Genomic DNA, 22,805 nt, shown 5'->3' on the forward strand with positions numbered 1-22,805 from the left:
CGATTAAGAAAAACGCGAGATATGGCGTACCGCCAAGAAAAACCATTGAGAAGTGATATATATGATATGATTACGAGCGCTAGTAAAGCAAACACATCTAAATACGTTAGGGAGACTTATTGCCTCGTACGTAATTAACAGAATTGGAAACGGGGCACTCATTGAAACTTATAAGTTCCCAACAACTTCCTTTTCCTTTGAGCATGTTACTATCATTCGTAAACACTGTCCTATGTTTCCTTTACTTTTACGGGCAGCGTGGACGGCGCAGGAGGTGAAGGTCGATATTTTTGAACATATACTGACAATATGTGTAAATTCAGCGCCAAAACAACTCAATATACCATAATACAGCATGCACAAGCTTCTAATCTTCAAAAGAATGAACTCGGATGAAATGTATCAATCCAGTCAATAGTCATTTTTTATGCGAAAGAATGAGAAATATCCAGTTTTGTGAAACCATATACAATTTTATTTATACTTGATTGGTGTCATGTCTTACAAACACTGTACACAGCAAATATAATAGTGGAGCTCATTCTTCACTTCTGTGTGCAGAATAGTCAAATTACTATACAGCAACTTAAAAGTAAGCCGCAGCAAGTTAACAGTAAGTTAACAGCATGGTCAATGTGCGATACAATCTATTTGCGTAAATAAGCAATATTTTTATTTAATTTCCCATTCACGTAATTTATTGGCGAAGAATGGGCACTTAGTAAAGATGAATGATGGGATGGAAACGCAAGCAGAAATTTTTATGGAATTTATCATGGTTAGCATTTGACCATTTCCAGACAATAAGGGGCAAAAGTACAAGGAATCTACGGAAAGAAGTGTCACGATGTATTCTATAAATAGCTGAAACAGGTGCGTAAGTTTCAAAAATCAACCATTTTCTGCAAAAAAATTTATCGGACACGGGATCTCACTGATAAAATCAGTGGAAAATGCTGGCATTTTGAGCATCACTCCAAATCATGAGAGGCACTACATTTTCAACATGAGAGACACTACATGTTCAAGATCACAAATGCACATTTGACTGTATGACCGTGTTAAAAGGGAATTTATTGACAAGTGATGTAGTTGTTTTCTTTGTAGAGGCCAATACCAGCCTGTGTACTTCGATTTCTGAATTTGTTAACGCGAATCCATAGAGGGACAAAATTAGGGTTCAACGTAATGTCACGATGGCTAGGAGATTGGAGTACAAACTCTGACTGTACAAGGATCAAGAATGTGGCAGGAAATCGGCCAAGGTTTTCTCTTTTATTCCTGGAGAGAACTATCTCGGCATTTGACTTGGGTGATTCAGGGAGACCAAAGAACATCTTAACTGAGATGGGCAGAAATTTAATTTGAACGACATTCACCTGGAATACGAAACCGAAGTCCCTCACTCGCAGCGTAGCCTCACTCGATACATTCTACATTATGTATTCCAGTCGTATACTATTTACGTGTAAAACGACAGATACTGTCTTCTCACACTAGGGCTGAGTCTTGGGCAACATAGTGCACCAGAAAAAGGGAGCGGTGATTTGAGATTGACAGATAACGCTTGAAGAGTTTCGTTTTCGAGGTGATGCTTTATTATGGGTAGAGTATTCTGTTCGATTAATGTCTTGAAATGTCCTTAATAGGAAGTGCCCTTAGAACATCTAAAGTGTTCCTGAAGCATATCTCGATGTATAATTTAAGCGTGAATAATGCTCCGAATACCATAAATGGGTTTAATATGTACTAACTACAGTGCTTTGATGAAAAACTCAGCGACTGAGCGCGATATGAGACATGATGAGATTAAGCCTAGGTGGGAGAGGGGTGGGAACGGTGCAGAGAGATGATAGTCGATTAACAATAACAGTCTACAATGTATTAAGGTGAGATACGTTTTTCAGTTGGAAGTGTCCACAATCTGGCAACTACAATTCCATTAAAGTGACTTCATGATTGACGACAGACGGAAAGGATGGTGGCAACGGTGATATCAGATGAAACCTGTGGCAAAACAGCGTTCGTCCACTTGACTGCCGTGACGTATTGTACGTTGTACTGGTTTTCTACTCTCTGAATATTCCAAAGTATGAATCTTCGAGTTCGCTCCGTCGTGCTGATGAAGTTGTCGCGGTGAGTCGGTGAGCGGTTGAGGCAGCTAGATGCAGGTTCCACCGGCGCACTCCAGGCCCGACTGGCAGGGACATACGGCCCAGTAGACGTCCGTGTACAGGGCAGCCGCTTCGAATGGGCCGGCAGACAGCGTGAAGTTCTGCGGTTTCGAGTGTGGCCGGCAGGTGTCACCACTGGCGCGCAGAGGGTGACAAGAGGGCGTGCCGTATCTGACGCCGGCTGTAACAAGAAGGAATAGTCAAGATTGCAGTTCGGATTCACAGCTGCGCCGTCCGCAGCAGGGGAAGAACATGTTTATATTAATTAAAAGGTTGTATAGGGAAAGTATGGCCGGCGGCCGCCGCTTTGGATACATCGCGCTGCTGCCCGTACGTCGTCCGCTACGGTATACAGCATTTAGCTATTTCTAGTACAGAAGCGAGCCGAGTTGCCTTATGTGCTGCTAAGGTAGAGATCAGCTTGGAGCTGAACGTCTCGAATCCTCAACAACAACAAAAGTACGCATAACCTGTCGAAAAATATCTGCCTCACAAGGGCCGTTTCTATCATTAGGCAACACTATTAGGCTGCCACCTAGGGCACCAAAATTTTAGGGACGGCAAAGGGCTGAAAAAATTAATTTCAAACTAAACAGCGAAAAAATGGAGCAAATGAGGGTGAGAAAATTAAAAAAGACAAAAAACTAAAACCCTGGAACTTTTTCAGAAGCATACAGAACAGCTACTTAACTCTAGCAACACCAATGTATTTTCCACAAGGCGTAATACCAAGGGCGGGGGAGTATACCTTACGCCGACCACAAAGGTAGAGATCAGCTTGGAGCTGAACGTCTCGAATCCTCAACAACAACAAAAGTATGCATAACCTGTCGAAAAATATCTGCCTCACAAGGGCCGTTTCTATCATTAGGCAACACTATTAGGCTGCCACCTAGGGCACCAAAATTTTAGGGACGGCAAAGGGCTGAAAAAATTAATTTCAAACTAAACAGCGAAAAAATGGAGCAAATGAGGGTGAGAAAATTAAAAAAGACAAAAAACTAAAACCCTGGAACTTTTTCAGAAGCATACAGAACAGCTACTTAACTCTAGCAACACCAATGTATTTTCCACAATGCGTAATACCAAGGGCGGGGGAGTATACCTTACGCCGACCACAAAAAAAAAAAAAATTAAATTAAAAATACAAATATCGTCAATTATCGTTAGGTTTTTAACAAAATTTTTAAATGAACACTGATGTATAAATATGGTCCAGAATCTGAAAATATCTTTCAGGACATTCTTAACAATACCAAAGCATTTTCTGTAATGAGTGCACAGAGAGGAATGGTGCTTCATGACAACTGCAAAAGATTAAAAAAATACAAATATCGTTAATGGTCGTTGAGTTTAATGCAGATTAAACTTTTAAAGCTATATTGATGCGTAAGAAGAATCCTGAACTTGAAAGTATGAATGTGACATTTGTTGCGAAAAGTTATGTTCAAAAAATTTGTGTGAAATCTTACGGGACTTAACTGTTAAGGTCATCAGTCCCTAAGCTTACACACTACTTAACCTAAATTATCCTAAGGACAAACACACCCATGCCCGAGGGAGGACTCGAACCTCCGCCGGGACCAGCCGCACAGTCCATGACTGCAAGCGCCCAAAACCGCACGGCTAATCCCGCGGGGCGCGAAAAGTTACATTCACTACTATGACTTAATATTTTGGGTTACGTTTTACTGAAAAATTTAAAAAATTAAGAAATCGTTAAAACAATATATATATTCTTTTTCAAAATTTTAAAATATAAATTAACGACTAGATTACAACATGGGTATAAAGTAATGCCCCCCCCCCCCTCGCTTGATACTTTTTCTGCATGTCTCCCATCAGCACAGCACAAATTCTAGGAAAAATTAATTCGCATCAGAAATTAGTTCCACACCATTATTAGTCCATTTTCTTGCAATTAAATAAAATAAGTTATTGATGCAAAATTTGGTTGAACTTTTATATGAATTCGCATCAGTTCAGATTACACTGAGGTAATTAAACTAGGAAACGAAACTCTGAAAGTGGTAAAGAGTTTTCTACTTGGGCTGCAAAAATGAATGACTGTCGCAGAAGTAAAGAGGAGTAAAATAAAGAATGGCTTTTTTAGAAAAGAGAAATCTGTTAACATCTAGTATAAATTTAAGTTGCACGGCTGTCGGTAGCTTTACAATATCGGAAGTAAGTGCATCTTTGACAACACCGTAACAGGTGTTTTAGTTGTCAGGCTGCAGCACTTAGAATATGTTACGATGGAGTACTGCTTCTGATTTATCTATGTGACATAAAAGAATGTGATGAGGGCGATATATAATACATGACATAGCAAATGTGCTTGATAATGTCTCACGGCTGAAATTAGCTAGTAGCTCGACTTTAATAAAGCACAATACAGCATACAACGGGCAATGTATTTTTTATTAATTCAGTCAGCGGCAGGCAGAATTACAATTTAACGTGGACTGTGTACTACAGGTAAACTTACAAGTCAGTATTTTTCACATTAACAAATCACCGTCAGACGTGTAAGGATAACAAACCCACGTTGCTCAACGGTCTGGTGCAAGTGAATCAGACGGGTGACGACGGCGATTTGCATGTCGCTAACCGACCGTTGTAATGCTGCTGGGGAAATGAGACGTACAGTTTGCAGTTGAATGCAAACCGCGTGTCATTTTTGGAGAATCTTCACACCACTGTAAGGTGAAGGCCAGGTTAAAGGCAGACGGAAATATGCAGCATTCCCACACCCCTGAGTAGCCAGGCGTGGGCTTTCCTGTAAGACCACGAGGCCCGACTTTGCTATTGCTGAAAGAAGCTATGACCGACAGAAAAAAGTTGATTACAGCTATCTCTAGATCAAAAACTAATCCTGAACCTCGATCTACTAACGACTCAAAAAGAAGTTTGCAGTAGGCTACTAAACTGCAAAATACAGAAATTGCACATCACGAGACTCTTCAGCTAATTTGTCTCATTTTCAACTTTGGACGGTATCACACGGCATCATGTACAACCTAAAATATTGGAATCCTGACCAGCTACAACATCGCAGGGGTCAGCACTTCTGCGGACGGCCAGCTATGCGACTAACAATAGCAGAGTACATTGCTGCCAAAAATAATTATTCAGATCCAGTGATTGAAGTAGGGTAACTTGAGCGGAAGGGAAATTTCCGACCCCCCCCCCCCCCCCCCCCCCCGTCCTGCTGAAATCACACTGTTGCTTAACACATTCCATTTCGAATCAGCTCGTGATTTCCTTTCACAGACATCTGCATCTGCCACCTACCCATTTTAGTGCCCTACAATCCTTTCCCATCTTCTCCTTCTCTTTCTTCTGTGTCTACTTCTCCTTCTCCCTCATTCTTCTTATTTTATTTTGCGCTTCCTCAATGTATTTTTGCCAATTACATTGATGCCCAGCACAAAAAAGACGCCCTAGTTGCCGTACCCTTCAGTAGAATCGGCGAAAGAAGGGCCCTCGTAGATGGCACTGCTGTTGCCAGCTTTCAACCGCGAAGTGTGAATATCTGCATTTCGTGGTCAAAGTTCTTTGACATATTTCTTATGAACCAGCTCTAACTTTTATAAGAGATACAATAAAAGTACCACAGTGCACCCCCAAAGATTTTACGAAATGTCGCTTATAAAAGATTTTAGCTGAGTACCTGTGGTTGCCTGAGTATCTTATTATTCCATTCTTCCGTTCATCCATCTGATCTCCCCCCCCCTGTCCTCCCCCCTCCCCCACTCTCTATCCATCACCTCCCTCCGTTCTCCCTGTCCATCTGCTCCTCACCTTCACTCTGTTGATAATCTCCGGTCCCCCTCTAAGTCCACTCCTCTTTTCCCATTATCTCCTCTCATCTTCTAAGTTAATCTCCTCCTCCTCCCCGCTTCCTTTGTCCATATCCTCCCCCTTCTCTCTCTCTTTGTCACTCTGACCATCATCTCCCCCCTCTCTCTTACCATCCCCTTCTCCTGCCCTCTCTCCGTCCGTAGCATTCTCTTCCCTTTCTCTGTCCAGTTCCTCCTCCCGTCTCCCTGTCCACCTGTTCCTCCCCCTAACTATGTCGCATCTACTCCTTCACCCTCTCTGCCCATCTCCTCCTGTCCATCTTCATTCTCCATCACCAAGTTAGCACACCCATCACAACAACAGGCTGGTGATTCTTACTTCCACAGTATTCCCTTCGAGATAATAACTACACTATTGGCCATTAAAATTGCTACACCAAGAAGAAATGCAGATGATGAATGGGTATTCAATGGACAAATATATTATACTAGAACTGACATGTGATTACATTTTCACGAAATTTGGGTGCATAGATCCTGAGAAATCAGTACCCAGAACAACCACCTCTGGCCGTAATAACGGCCTTGATACGTCTGGGTATTGCGTCAAACAGAGCTTGGATGGAAATGGAAATGTCGTGTGGCTAGGGCCTCCCGTCGGGTAGACCGTTCGCCTGGTGCAGGTCTTTCGATTTGACGCCACTTCGGCGACCTGCGCGTCGATGGGGATGAAATGATGATGATTAGGACAACACAACACCCAGTCCCTGAGCGGAGAAAATCTCCGACCCAGCCAGGAATCGAACCCGGGCCCGTAGGATTGACAGTCTGTCACGCTGACCACTCAGCTACCGGGGCGGACAGAGCTTGGATGGCATGTACAGGTACAGCTGCCCATGCAGCTTCGACACGATACCATATGTAACATCCACGAGATAAATTTTTGGCTACAGTGCGACGAGAGGAAATTATGCCTCTAACAGTTATAAACATTATGTATTCGACGTATGAAAAAACAGTAAAACTTATAAATATTAATTATTTATATAATATTCTATGATGTAATTAGACATATCGATGTGTATCATACAAAGACAATGATAATTGTAAATTCCATTTATGATCTGCGTTTGTCTTCCTTTGTTTTTACCTTTTGTTGGTTGGCTTATGTAGATTGCGGACGCATATCAAACTGAGGTCTGTTAAGAAATTGTAATTATTTGTTAGTTATTACTTGAAAATAGAGTTCGTTATTATTGTAAATATGAGTGAATAATTATTTGTAACTCTAATTCCTCTCTCAGTAAGCATTATCTGTGTTAATTATTTCTTTGCGCTGCAACGAGCGCAGCCATTGATGATAGCGATTTGTATCGCGTTTTTCTCTGTGTTTTCCTTAGAAACAAATCAAATGTTTGCTTGATGAGGTCTAAATAGTGCACAATATGGAAATATAGTTCGTAGAGTTAAATAATCATTTCCAATACTTACTTATTTGGTCTAACAATAGAAAGTCTCTATCAATTGTCTGCCGCCATCTTCACAATTATCTCAGCGGCAAATTCAAATTTCGCAACTCTGCATAAAAGCCGAACGTAATACAAATGTGTAAAAATAAATGTGCACCGGTGGTCCCGAACTCATTTGAATGAAAATAATTCGAATCAGATTGGTTCTTTAAAAACAGTGCTCATAGCACGATCGTTATAACAAACTTTTCTAGCTGATGTATGGAGCCGAATTTAATTACGCACGAGTTGCGAATAATATTGTTTCAGGTAACATACGTCAGTGTTGTGCACGGCTGATATTCTGTAGTTTTAATGATCATTTTGCTGAAGATAACTATTTCCATCATATTCAATAGTTGTATAGAATATGTTGTATGAACTGTGGTTTAGAGACACTTCACAACTTACAGACAACACTTTAACACGACGTTAACTTGGAGTTCTTTAGCAATTTGATCAAATCTTTAGCCGGGAGAAAAATTATTTAGTAATTACTCAATGTAATAAAATAAGATTATCATTTCCATTTACAAATTAGTTAAATACCAAACCACTGAATAACCCAGCGAACGCCACACACAGTTCATCAAGAGTAGTGACTGGCGTATTTTGACGAGCCAGTTGCTCGGCCACCATTGACCAGACGTTTTCAGTTGGTGAGAGATCTGGAGAATGTGCTGGCCAGGGCAGCGGTCGAACATTTTCTGTATCCAGAAAGGCCCGTACAGGACCTGCAACATGCGGTCGTGCATTATTCTGCTGAAATGTAGGGTTTCGCAGGGATCGAACGAAGGGTAGAGCCACGGGTCGTAACACATCTGAAATGTAACGTCCACTGTTCAAAGTGCCGTCAATGCGAACAAGAGGTGACCGAGACGTGTAACCAATGGCACCCCATACCATCACGCCGGTCATACGCCAGTATGGCGATGACGAATACACCGCGATGTCGCCAAACACGGATGCGACCGTCATAATGCTGTAAACAGAACCTAGACTCATCCGAAAAAATAACGTTTTGCCATTCGTGTACCCAGGTTCGTCGTTGAGTAGACCATCGCAGGCGCTGCTGTCTGTGATGCAGCGTCAAGGGTAACCGCAGCCATGGTCTCCGACCTGACAGTCCATGCCGCTGCAAACGTCTTCGAGCTGTTCGTGCAGATGGTTGTTGTCTTGCAAACGTCCCCATCTGTTGACTCAGTGATCGAGACGTGGCTGCACGATCCGTTACAGCCATGGGGATAAGATGCCTGTCATCTCGACTGCTGGTGATACGAGGCCGTTGGGATCCAGCACGGCGTTCCTTATTACCCTCCTGAACCCACCAATTCCATATTCTGCTAACAGTCATTGTATCTCGACCAACGCGAGCAGCAATGTCGCGATACGATAAACCGCAATCGCGATAGGCTAGAATCCGACTTTTATCAAAGTCGGCAACGTGATGGTACGTATTTCTCCTCCTTACACGAGGCATCACAACAACGTTTCACCAGGCAACGCTGGTCAACTGCTGTTTGTGTATGAGAAATCGGTTGGAAACTTTACTCATGTCAGCACATTGTAGGTTTCGCCACCGGCACCAATTTTGTGTGAATGCTCTGAAAAGCTAATCATTTGCGTATCACAGCATCTTCTTCCTGTCGGTTAAATTTCGCGCGTGTAGCACGTCATCTTCGTGGTGAACAATGTTAATGGCCAGTCGTGTAACATGTGTACCAGGTTTGATTGAAATCCATCCAAGGTTTTAGAAGTAACTTTTTACTTGCATCTTTGTCAGAGTATGCACATATCACATATATTTTTTACATTTAATACATATTTCTACACGTATTTTAGCCGTATCTGTAGCGAATTTCGCCCTGCAGTTTCGTATTCACGCAGCTAAATCTTTATGACGTCATGTCTCCTGAACATTTTATCGTACAATGTTATAATTTTGCAGGTACATTTGCCTCTGTCTGTGAAATGTTCTGCGAATACTGTTAATAGCAAAGAAGTAATAAATTAAAACGTCATGCCTGATGGGGCAGTTTTTGTGGCTCAGCAGCAACAACATAGTAAGAGACGAACTATTTTCCTTTGTCATTTTGTGGAGGTTGTCAGCCAGGAAAAGCTTAGTAATGGTTTAAAATTGTGTGTAAAGTCTGTCGCAAGTCGCTTAGAGCTCTCATTCTCAAAAATTGCCTGAGTAAAGAGTGGGTATTCGCACGTAGTGGGCTACTCTTCTGTTTCACCCCCCACCGCTTCCCCTTTTATAGGTAGATGGTTATTACCCCCACAGCAATTCTTTTCAGGCAGTAAGTGATACGTGACCAAGTTTGGTTTAATGGTTCAGTGGTTTACGAGGAGATGTGGAATAGCATACATACATTTTTATAGAATGAAATTTTCACTCTACAGCGGAGTGTGCGCTGATGTGAAACTTCCTGGCAGATTAAAACTGTGTTCCGGACCGAGACTCGAACTCGGGACCTTTGCCTTTCGCGGGCAAGTGCTCTACCGACCGAGCTACCCAAGCACGACTCACGCCCTGTCCTCACAGCTTTAATTTCTTCTGTGATATTGCAGAAAGGCTTTGCAGGAGTGTAGCTACTCTACATGACTGCTGGCAGTGGTGGTCATGAGAATGTGCGGCTACAAGAAGACCGGGCTCCAGAAGGCCACGTGGCACTACCGAGAGGGAAGAACACGGGTTCGGCGTACGGCTCTGGCGTGTCATCTGCAATAGCAATCTGAGCAGCAGCTGGCACCAAATTGGCACAACGAACTGTTGCATATCGGTTACTTGACAGAAAACTCCGAACCAGCCACGCTGTGGCGTGCGTGCACCGACCCCAGTCCCTGCAATTTGCGCCTTCAGCGGTGTCAAGCAAGAGCTAATTGAAGGGCAAGGTGGAGACAAGTGGTGTCTTCTGATGAAAGCTTTTTATGAATCGGTGCAAGTGTTTGGCGTGTGTTGGCCGGTTGAGGGACTGCAACCAACCTGCCTCGTGCTGGGCACACTGGACCTACACCTGGAGTTACGGTCTGGGGTGTGATTTTGTATGAGAGCAGGTGGCTATCCCATGCACCCTGTGCGCACATCTGAACGTCAGTCTGGTGATTAGACCTGGCGTGCTGCCATTCAGGGGGCGTTTTCCAACAGGATAACGTATGCCCATAGACCGCTGTTGTAACCGAAGATTCTCTGCATTGCCTTGGTCTGCTCGACCACCTGATATGTCTCCAATCGAGAGCATATGCGATGTCATCGGGCGACTCCCGTGTCATCCACAAACAGCATTAACAGTCCCTCTACTGACCGACCAAGTGAGACAGGCATGGAACCCCATTCCATAAACCGAAATCCAGTACCTGTTCAACACAATCCATGCTCATTTTCATGCTAGCATTCGACATTCTGGAGGTTATACCGGTTAAAATTGTACCAGCATTTCACATTTTTATTATCTGTGTGGCTGTATATACGCAGACAGAAGCGACGAATGAAAATTTGTACCAGGACCAGGATTCGAACCGGAATCTTCTGCGCACAAGGTAGATCTGCTAATCACTACACCACCCTGGCTCGGTGCCTTTGTACAACTGCACAGGCTACTGTAGCACACCTCCGTCCTCCATCCAAATTCCTATTCATGCCTCAGACCATTTGGTATTCCCTCTAAACTCAAACAGCATTGCAGAGGCTCTCCAGCAATATTGGAACAGCTCCTCAGCATCGAATGAAATGGGAGATCCTGCCTGAAACCCAGGCACAGATACCTTAAGCAAAGGAATCTATATGGTTCCAGAGACCTTTCCATGTCTCAAATATCTACGATGTATACAGGGTGGTCCGTTGATAGTGACCGGGCCAAATATCTCACGAAATAAGCGTAAAACGAAAAAACTACAAAGAACGAAACTTGTCTGGCTTGAAGGGGGAAACAGATGGCGCTATGGTTGGCCCGCTGGATGGTGCTTCCATAGGTCAAACGGACATCAACTGCGATTTTAAAAAATAGGAACCCCCATTTTTTATTACATATTCGTGTAGTACGTAAAGAAATATGAATATTTTAGTTGGACTACTTTTTCGTTTTGTGATAGATGGCGCTGTAATAGTCACAAACATATGGCTCACAATTTTAGACGAACATTTGGTAACAGGTAGGTTTTTCAAATTAAGATACAGAACGTAGGTACGTTTGAACATTTTATTTCGATTGTTCCAATGTGATACATGTTCCTTTGTGAACTTATCATTTCTGAGAGCGCATGCTGTTACAGCGTGATTACCTGTAAATACCACATTAATGCAATAAATGCTCAAAATGATGTCCGTTAACCTCAATGCATTTGGCAACACGTGTAACGACATTCCTCTCAACATCGAGCAGTTCGCCTTCCGTAATGTTCGCACATGCACTGACAATGCGCTTACGCATGTTGTTAGGCGTTGTCGGTGGACCACGATAGCAAATATCCTTCAACTTTCCCCACAGAAAGAAATCAGGGGACGTCAGATTCAGTGAACGTGCGGGCCATGGTATGGTGCTTCGACGACTAATCCACCTGCCATGAAATATGCTATTCAATACCGCTTTAACCGCACGCGAGCTATGTGCCGGATCCATCATGTTGGAAGTACATCGCCATTCTGTAATGCAGTGAAACGTCTTGTAGTAACATCGGTAGAACTTTACGTAGGACATCAGTATACATTGCTCAATTTAGACTGCCATCGATAAAATGGCGGCCAATTATCCTTCCTCCCATAATGCCACACCATACGTTAACCCCCCCAAGGTCGCTGATGTTTCACTTGTCGCAGCTATCGTGGATTTTCCGTTGCCCAATAGTGCATATTATGCCGGTTTACGTTACCGCTGTTAGTGAATGATGCTGCGTCGCTAAATAGAACGCGTGCAAAAAATCTGTCATCGTCCCGTAATTTCTTTTGTGCCCAGTGGCAGAACTGTACACGACGTTCAGAGTCGTCGCCATGCAATTCCTGGTGCATCGAAATATGGTACGTGCGCAATCTATGTTGATGTAGCATTCTCAGTACCGGCGTTTTTGAGATTCCCGATTCTCGCGCAATTTGTCTGCTACTGATGTGCGGATTAGCCGCGACAGCAGGTAAAACACCTACTTGGACATCATCATTTGTTGCAGGTCGTGATTGACGTTTCAAATGTGGCTAACACTTCCTGTTTCCTTAAATAACGTAACTATCCGGCGAACGGTCCGGACACTTGGAAGATGTCGTCCAGGATGCCTAACAGCATACATAGCACACGCCCGTTGGGCATTTTGATCACAATAGCCATACATCCACACGATATCAACCTTTTCCGCAATTGCTAAACTGTCCATTTTAAGACGGGTAATGTATCACGAAGCAAATACCGTCCACATTGGCGGAATGTTACGTGATACCACGTCTGTGACTATTACAGTGCCATCTTTCACAAAGCGAAAAAAGTGGTCCAACTAAAACATTCATATTTCTTTACGTACTACACGAATATGTAATAAAAAATGGGGGTTCCTATTTAAAAAAACGCAGTTGATATCCGTTTGTCCTATGGCAGCGCCATGTAGCGGGCCAACCATAGCGCGATCTGGTTTCCCCCTTCAAGCTAGACGAGTTTCCTTGTTTGTAGTTTCTTCGTTTGATGCTTATTTCGTGAGATATTTGGCGCGGTCACTATCAATGGACCACCCTGTATATGGAGACCAAAGTGATGAATTAAAATTTGTATGAAGGTCTGGATACGAAGACAGGTCTCCCGCTCATTAGATGCACTAACCACTACACCACCCTGGTGCAGTGACTTCGTACAACTGCATCGACTAGCGTAGCATGCCTCCTTCCTCAATCCAAATATTGTGCAAAGCCACTGTGCAAGGGTGGCATAGTGGTTGACACACCTGCCTACTGAGCAGGACACTCGGTTTCGAATGCCGACCCTGTACAAATTTTCCTTCGTAACTTCAGTCTGCATAGATGTCTGAGACTTGAAAAGGTCTCTGGAACCATATAGGTTCATTTGAATATGTGGGGATTTGGAAATATATTTTACAGCATAATACAGGCCCAACCGATGTAGGGAAGACAATAGTCTTTTGCAGAGCTGTGACTACACTGAGGCGCTGTCACAGAGAAGTAAAAAAAAGTTACATCATGTGATTGGTTGCGGTATACGTGTGAATCATCTCCGATGATCCCGCTTCATAGATCTTCTTTCGCCGACTCTACCATAGCTATGCCACCGTTCAGTTCCTAACATGAATTACAGACAGTTTTGTGCCGAAAAATGGAACAAAGACGCTGCTCGCTGTTCCGGTAGCTGCGAAACGTGAGCGAGGTTGTAGCAGGAAGGGTCGTCTGGAGTACTTACTGATCATGCAGCACTCGCCATCGGGACATGGCTCGCCCTTGCCGCAGGGCTCGTACTGCGCTTGCGCCCTCAGCACGATGGTAACAGCAAAGATGGCGACTACAGCGGTCCTCATGGTGGCACCTGCAACAACACCAGCGGACACATTCTTCAAGAGTTATGCACTTGCAATTGTTAGTTTCCCACTTAGACAATGAATGGACATCATTTAATTCCAATATGATGGGCGAAAAGGAATTACGGGCAAAGTTTAAACTGATTGTAAATCGCGACATGGACAAGTATGTACTGAATTGAATTGAATTGAATGAAATTTTATTGTCGTTTAGCTATTACAGCAATTGACAAAGTCAAGTTACATATATACAAGTTATACAGCGTATATACATGAAGATCAATATGTCACTGTTGGTTTTCCATAAAATACAGCATTTAAAATCAAATAATATGAAAACATTGCATCGTAAATTACTCAGTTAAAGAAATTAAGCTGTACTCTCCAAACCAGTACCACTATGATATTTTACAGTCATAAAATTCCTGAAGTGAGTAGCAAGGATTCGTAGCTAACCAACTGAATAATTTGTCTTTAAATAAATCAAATGTAGCTTCTACCCATTCTAGTGGCAGTTTGTTAAACATCTTCATACCCACCACTTCGTAGCTGTTCAGTGACTTTGATAATCTGTAGTAAGGTATGTCAAGATGGCCACTATTTCTGGTTCCATGAGAGTGTGCATCTCTTCTACGCTGGTATTCTGATAAGTTGCTCTTTATATGCAGTAGGGCAGTGTAAATATACAAGTTTATAACAGTTACAATTTTTAAGTTGATAAACAGTGGTTTGCATTGGGCCAGTTTATCACTGTTTGTGATAATTCGAATTACTTTCTTCTGAAGCACCAAAATGTCCTGTAGGTGTCAGCTATTGCCCCATATTAAAAGCCCATAAGATATATTGCTTTGAAAAAAAAACCGAAGTAGGCCGATCTTACATAGGCCGCAGGTACATGGTTTTTTAAAATCCTTAACAAATACACCACTCTAGACAGCCTTGCACTAATGTATTTAATATGTGGCTCTCAAGTCAATTTACTATCTATAACAACACCTAAGAACTTAACACACTATCCATGAAGTCTGCTACTGGCAGATCTCTTAAACTAAATAGAATCTTTTGAGTTTTACTCTCCTTAAGCAGCAACCCATTAGCTCGAAACCAGACTGATGCTTGTGAAATTGTCTCATTTGTGACAGTTTGGAGCATATCCATGTCTGAGCTGATACTGAAAAAAGTGGTATCATCTGCATAGAGAATGGAGGGAGTATTTATGTAAGATGGTAGATAGTTTGTCATTAGGATAAATAGCAGAGGTCCTAATACTGAGCCTTGTGGCACACTGCGCTTAACTTCAGCTAGCTGTGATCTCTGTTAACCAATACAAACAATTTGTTTACGGTTGCTGAGGAAAGGTTCGAAGATGTTGTCAACTTCACTGTTTGTGATTCCATAATACACTAGTTTGCTGAGGAGTGAAATGTGCTCCACACAATCGAAGGCTGAAGATCACAAAAGGTAGCTTGAGCAAAATTTTTTCCTTCATAAGCATTAAGCACTTTTTTAATCAGGGAGTCAATGGCATGGACTGTGGATTTGCCCTTCCTAAAGCCAAATTGTACCGCAGTAATAATGTTATTACATGTCAGATAATCAACGACTGGGAGTTGATGATGGATTCCAAAACTTTAGATAAAATAGGTGTCAGAGATATTGGGCGATAGCTAGATGGGCAATTTTTGCCTCCTTTCTTGTAAATGGGCACTAGCCTGGATAATTTTAATATATGAGTAAATGGATTAAGGACAGAAAAGACCTACTGTGGTTTAAAACACTGGTGTCCCAAATTAAAGCAATAAACCTCTATTTCCCCGTCCTCTGTTTAATTCACTATATAATGGTACAAACTGTCATCAGATGTCCGTACGAATGTGTCCTGCACGGAAGATGGCACTCCGGTCAACGGACAACCACTCCAGCCGTGGCGTCATGGCACCTCTCAAATGGCATACTGTTTGCCGCGTAGTCCCATATCCACAATCACCGTGTACACAGCCACAAACGGTGCACCTTGGCACAGAAGACGCCTACCAGTCTTCCTGTGGTGGAGAGTCGTAGGAAGAATGGAAGCAGGACAGTCGCATACTGATGTGGCCCGACGGCTTAACGTGAATCATTCTGTTACTTCTCGGACGTGGCGTTTACAGAGACCGAAACTCTATCCCGAATACCAGGCCAGGTCCCACCACTTCTGACATCAGAGAGAGAGGACCAGTTTTGGCTGTAAGGGCACGACAGCACCGCCTAGGTACTGCACTGCAACTGGCATCTGACCTCATAGCATCCAATGGACGTGTTATTTCGAGGCAAACGGTGTACATAAGGCTTTGACAGAGTGGTGTTTACTGTAGGAGATCCGATGTTTGTGTACCTCCGACGCGTCTTCACTGAGGAGAACGGCTAGAGCGGAGTCGTCAACATGCCATCTGGACGGTCGAACACTGGGTCAATGGTCTTGTTACAGATGAGTCCCGAATTTGTCTGGAGAGTGATTCTCGACGGATTCTCATCTGGAGTGAACGTGCAACACGATTTCGGCATCCAGACATTGTGGAAACAGACCGATATCGAGGAGGATCCCTAATGATGCGAGCACGGATTATATTGGCCAGTCGAACACCTCTTCACAAAATTGTATGGGGGAATCAGCAAGGTTTTACTGGTGACGAAACCTTGGGACCTCACGAGTGGTTGTTGCGAGGAGCTGTGCGCCCAGACTTCGTACTGATGGACGATAATGCTCGATCTCTTAGAGCACACGTGGTTGATGTTTCCTTGGAGACTGAAGATATTGCACGCACGGTGTGACCTGCCCGCTCTCCCGACTTGAATGCCATAGAGCATGTCTGGGATGCACTATGGAGACGCGTCGCATCACACCTGCATCCACCAACCACTCTCCATGACTTGCGAGTAGGTCTGTAGGACTAACGGGCGTTATTGCCGCAACATCAGACATGATTTACAGAGTTCACAGTCGATATCAGGCCTGCATTGTTGCCAGAGTTGGTCATACCCCATACTGAGCACACTAACAACTTGTCAGAATGTGTGTGCAAATTCGACAAGTTGGAAAAAACAACGAACATGATTGTCTACCTCTATGCATGTTGCAGCTGCTTACGTTCTGTATTGTTTACATTGTTTCTACTTTACTATCACCTGTTCATACTGTTTTGTGGCAAAATAAACGTAACCTTGCAAAATTTCCGTTTGTTTCTCTAATTTTGGACACCAGTGGATTATTATTATTATTATTATTGTTATTATTATTAGAGTCATCAGTCTTAGGTGATGCTGGCCGCCACAAATTCCTCCCCTGTGCCAACCTCTTCATCTCAGAGTACATCTTGCAACCTACATCCTCATTTATTTGCTGGATGTATTCCAGTATCTTACTTCCTCTACAGTTTTTAGCTTCTGGAGCTCCCTGTAGTACCATGAAAGTTATTCCCTCATCTTTTAACAAACGTCACATCATCCTGTCCCTTCTTCTTGTCAGTGTTTCCCATATATTCCCCTCCTAGCTGATCTCCGGAGAACTTCCTCATCCCTTACCTTATCAGTCCATCTAATTCTAAACATTCGTTTGTAGCACCACATCTCAAATGCTTCGATTCTCTTCTGTTCCGGTTTCTCCACAGTCCATGTTTCACTACCAATTGTTCATTCCGAGAAATTTCTTCCTCAAATAGAGGCTTTGTCTGATACTAGTAGATTTCTCTTGGCCCGTTTTAATAAAAAAAATCGGAAAATACTGAGGAAGCACAGACTGTTGCACTCTCGTTTCAACAACGAACACACTAACGTCGACAGGCAAAAGTTAGTAGAAATTCGTGCGTTTGTAAGAAGATGGATGCCTGAAGCATGCCAGCACTTCTACTGTTATATCTCAACGAAAGATGTTGCCGATAATCTGAGAAAATTCTGGTCATTCGTAAAACCGCTAAGCTGTTGGAAGGCTTCTATCCAGTCACTCATCGACCAGTCTTGGATGGCAGCAGAGGACAGCAAAAGGCAAGCTGATGTTTTAAATTCCACGTATAAGAAATGATTCACGAAGAAGGTCCATACAAACATGCCATCGCTTGTTGCACAGGCTCTCCATGGAGGCATCACTGGCGTAGAGAAACAGCTGAGAAAGTTGAAAACAAATAAGTCACCAGGTCTGGATGGAGAAGGCTGCCAGCTCGGCATTGGTCCATTACTTAGCTTGCATTAATGGCGAATCTCTCTGCCAGTCCAAAGTCCTAAGGGACTGGAAAAAAGAGCAGGTGGCTCCTGTATATAAGAAGGGTAAAAGAATGGAGCCGCAAAATTACAGACCGATATCCTTAACATCAGTTTGCTGCAGAGTTCTTGAACACATTCTGAGTTTGAATATAAAAATTTTCCGTGAGACAGAAATGCTTTTGCCCATAAATCAGCACGGATTTATAAAGCATGACTCGTGCGAAACTCAGCTTGCCCTCTTCTCGTGCGATATCTCCCAAACCATGAAGATCAACAGGAAGATTCTATATTCTAGATTTCCAGAAAGCGTTTAACGCGGTACCCCATGCCAGACTATTAATGAGGGTCTTAGCATACGAATTTGGTTCCAAGATATGAGAGTAACTAATACACTCCTGGAAATGGAAAAAAGAACACATTGACACCGGTGTGTCAGACCCACCATACTTGCTCTGGACACTGCGAGAGGGCTGTACAAGCAATGATCACACGCACGGCACAGCGGACACACCAGGAACCCCGGAGTTGTCCGTCGAATGGCGCTAGCTGCGCAGCATTTGTGCACCGCCGCCGTCAGTGTCAGCCAGTTTGCGGTGGCATACGGAGCTCCATCGCAGTCTTTAACACTGGTAGCATGAAGCGACAGCGTGGACGTGAACCGTATGTGCAGTTGACGGACTTTGAGCGAGGGCGTATAGTGGGCATGCGGGAGGCCGGGTGGACGTACCGCCGAATTGCTCAACACGTGGGGCGTGAGGTCTCCACAGTACATCGATGTTGTCGCCAGTGGTCGGCGGAAGGTGCACGTGCCCGTCGACCTGGGACCGGACCGCAGCGACGCACGGATGCACGCCAAGACCGTAGGATCCTACGCAGTGCCGTAGGGGACCGCACCGCCACTTCCCAGCAAATTAGGGACACTGTTGCTCCTGGGGTATCGGCGAGGACCATTCGCAACCGTCTCCATGAAGCTGGGCTACGGTCCCGCACACCGTTAGGCCGTCTTCCGCTCACGCCCCAACATCGTGCAGCCCGCCTCCATTGGTGTCGCGACAGGCGTGAATGGAGGGACGAATGGAGACGTGTCGTCTTCAGCGATGAGAGTCGCTTCTGCCTTGGTGCCAATGATGGTCGTATGCGTGTTTGGCGCCGTGCAGGTGAGCGCCACAATCAGGATTGCATACGACCGAGGCACACAGGGCCAACACCCAGCATCATGGTGTGGGGAGCGATCTCCTACACTGGCCGTACACCACTGGTGATCGTCGAGGGGACACTGAATAGTGCACGGTACATCCAAACCGTCATCGATCCCATCGTTCTACCATTCCTAGACCGGCAAGGGAACTTGCTGTTCCAACAGGACAATGCACGTCCGCATGTATCCCGTGCCACCCAACGTGCTCTAGAAGGTGTAAGTCAACTACGCTGGCCAGCAAGATCTCCGGATCTGTCCCCATTGAGCATGTTTGGGACTGGATGAAGCGTCGTCTCACGCGGTCTGCACGTCCAGCACGAACGCTGGTCCAACTGAGGCGCCAGGTGGAAATGGCATGGCAAGCCGTTCCACAGGACTACATCCAGCATCTCTACGATCGTTTCCATGGGAGAATAGCAGCCTGCATTGCTGCGAAAGGTGGATATACACTGTACTAGTGCCGACATTGTGCATGCTCTGTTGCCTGTGTCTATGTGCCTGTGGTTCTGTTAGTGTGATCATGTGATGTATCTGACCCCAGGAATGTGTCAATAAAGTTTCCCCTTCCTGGGACAATGAATTCACGGTGTTCTTATTTCAATTTCCAGGAGTGTACTTCTTAACTAACACAACTCAAGTCTGACAGGACCGTTATCATTTTCTGTATACGTAACTTATCTGTCAGACAGGATGAGTAGAAATCTGCCGCTGCTTGCTGATGATGCTGTGGTGAACAGGAGGTATCGTCGTTGAGTGACTGTAGGAGGATACATGACGACTTAGACAAAAATTTCTACTTGCTGTGATGAGTGGCAGCTTGGTCTAAACATAGAAAAAATGTAAATTAATGCAGATGAGTAGGAAAAATGATCCCGTAATGTTAGAATACACCGTTAGTAGTGTGCACCTTGACACAGTCTCATCGATTAAATATCTAGGCGTAACGCTGCAGAGCAATAGCAACACGAAGGAAGGATCGAAACAATTCAAAGGCGTGCTGCTACATTTGTTACTGGTAGGTTCGATCAGCATGCCAGCATTACAGAGATGCCACATGACCTAAAATGAGAATCCCTGGAGAAAAGGAGACATTCTTTTTCGAGTGATACTGTTGACAAAATTTTATCGAACTCGCATTTGAGCTGACTGCAGAGTTCAACGTACATTTCGCTGAAGAACCATGAAAATAAGAGAAATTAGGGGTCGCGCCATTTGCAAGTGGAATAGTTGTGATGAAAGGTACCCTCCGCCATGAACCGTGCGGTGCCTTGCAATGAATTGGTGCACAAATTCGTAGCGTTTTTCCACATGTTTAATCAGCACAATCGATACACGTAATAGGGACTTCAGTCTTCAATAATTATTCTCACTCACTATTTACAACTGTCTGGGTAACTTGGTCACATAATCCAGATACCGATTGCTCCAGTATGCCGATAACGACTCATTTGAATGTTTGTACGTGAGGTGCACATGGGGACTGAAGATGGCATATTGAATTGCCGAAACTGGTTGTGTAACTAAAATAAAATAACTTCTCTAACTGTGTTACTGTTTGGCGATTTTACTTGTTAAATATTGACCAGCCGCTGTCCCACATCCACAATGGATCACCACCAAGTTTCTAGACATGTGGTTGCGGAGGCGACGTTAAAATGTTGCTATCACACTGGCTGTGATCTTTTCAATTTGCTAGGTGTTGTGGGAAACAAAGTGCAAACACATTTGCATAGCACGAATTATACCTAAAAAGTGTAATTCAAACACACGTATAGTTAGTAGCTGCAAGAGTTCTTTTGTCGGGATTACGTTTTCGCCTTTCTCTTGGTTTAACTCTTGTTTTTAAACACCCATTTGAGAAAGATGTTGCCTGCACTAAATTTACAACAAACTTAGTGAGACTGCAGTTTATTCACTTGTATATATGGTGCCTGTTCTTTCTGACATCGGGAATCGGCGAAACGCCGCGAATAATGGGGATAATGGACAGAGGCATTACGTCAGTAGCGTGTGGATAATTTGAGAATTTGCGCCTGACGGAAGGGATTCGTTTCCCCGTGTGGCACAAATTTTCAACTTTCCCTATTCATGTAAATCAATACCCACTAGCAACTAAATGTCATAATTCCTTTGTATCTTTATTCACATGTAGCTCAGATTTCATACATGATCCTTTCATGCACATCTACCAGTCCACTTTCTGATCTTTTGCCATGTACATTTTTTAAAGTTATTCGCGGAGGAGAATGAGTTTCTGTCGGTCCCTTACACGGTACAATATATTGCACAATATGTTGAAAGAGCGTCAATATTTTTAAACCTTTACAATCTTCTTTAACATATTGGTAAACAGTCGATACCGTTCTTAGATGGTCAGTACTATCGCACATTACTTATTACCGTGCAATAAATATTCAGTGCTGTGAAGGGTCCTTAAGGATCACACCTTCTCCCATATTTACAGATCTTATTTTAAGACACAAAGGAATTACCGACACTGGCTGCGAGCAGGTATTAATTGAAATCAATGGGGAAAGTTGGAAATTTGTGTCTGCCCGGGATTCGAACCCTGGTCTCCTTTTAGGTAAACAGATGCACTGAGCACTGAGCTAACTGGACACAACGGTCATTGCAAATGCACTGTCTATCCCAGCACGCCTCCCGTCAGATTCAAATTCCCAACTTATCCACACGATGCTAATGTAGTCCCCCTAAGCCCATTATCCTCATTACCGGCGGCATTTCGCCGATTCCCGTAAGAGTTCGAGCCTGTCGTGCTTCTGCACTGAAGAGATCATTGGTCGTCTCGCCCTATAGATATCAGATGGTCATGTGGAAACCGAGTAACCATCATTATGACCTCATAGAGGGTACAAAAGTCGATGTCGGCTATGCTCAATCTACTTTCCTCCTTATGCTAATAGATGTACAGCTGCCATTCACGCCCGATATCCACATGATGAGCTGGTACCATAGAACAGCCCGAAGATGATGCAATGAGACACCGAAATTGATTGCAAATAAAATAAGAGCTATAAATGGAGCTGGAGGAGTAATGAGCGCTACATAAAGATGAAGCTGATTATGTCTTTCGTTGAAATATTGTCCGTAAAAATGAAATCGTCAGCTGTAAGCCTTAAAACTTTATTTACACTACTGGCCATTAAAATTGCTACACCACGAAGACAACAACCATCTGCACGAACAGTTCGACGACGTTTGCAGCAGCATGGACTATCAGCTCGGAGACCATGGCAGCGGTTACCCTTGACGCTGCATCACAGACAGGAGCGCCTGCGATGGTGTACTCAACGACGAACCTGGGTGCGCGAATGGCAAAACGTCATTTTTTCGGATGAATCCAGATTCTGTTTACAGC

The 22,805-nt window shown here is 43.7% G+C and overlaps 1 protein-coding gene across 1 annotated transcript in view; it reads right to left on the reverse strand.

Moving 5' to 3' along the window:
* Nucleotides 1–452: 452 nt before the first annotated feature.
* Nucleotides 453–22,805, reverse strand: part of LOC126416600 (astakine-like) — a 122,688-nt gene continuing 100,335 nt past the window's right edge. Inside the window, exons 2-3 of the mRNA XM_050084356.1 lie at nucleotides 13,878–14,000; nucleotides 453–2,355 (exon numbers count right to left, since the gene is read on the reverse strand). Coding sequence (XP_049940313.1) covers nucleotides 2,162–2,355; nucleotides 13,878–13,992 — 309 coding nt within the window. The 5' untranslated portion in view covers nucleotides 13,993–14,000 and the 3' untranslated portion in view covers nucleotides 453–2,161. The remainder of the gene's footprint in view (nucleotides 2,356–13,877; nucleotides 14,001–22,805) is intronic.

This window comes from Schistocerca serialis, chromosome 8 (genome assembly GCF_023864345.2).
Source record: "Schistocerca serialis cubense isolate TAMUIC-IGC-003099 chromosome 8, iqSchSeri2.2, whole genome shotgun sequence".
Lineage (NCBI taxonomy): Eukaryota > Metazoa > Arthropoda > Insecta > Orthoptera > Acrididae > Schistocerca > Schistocerca serialis.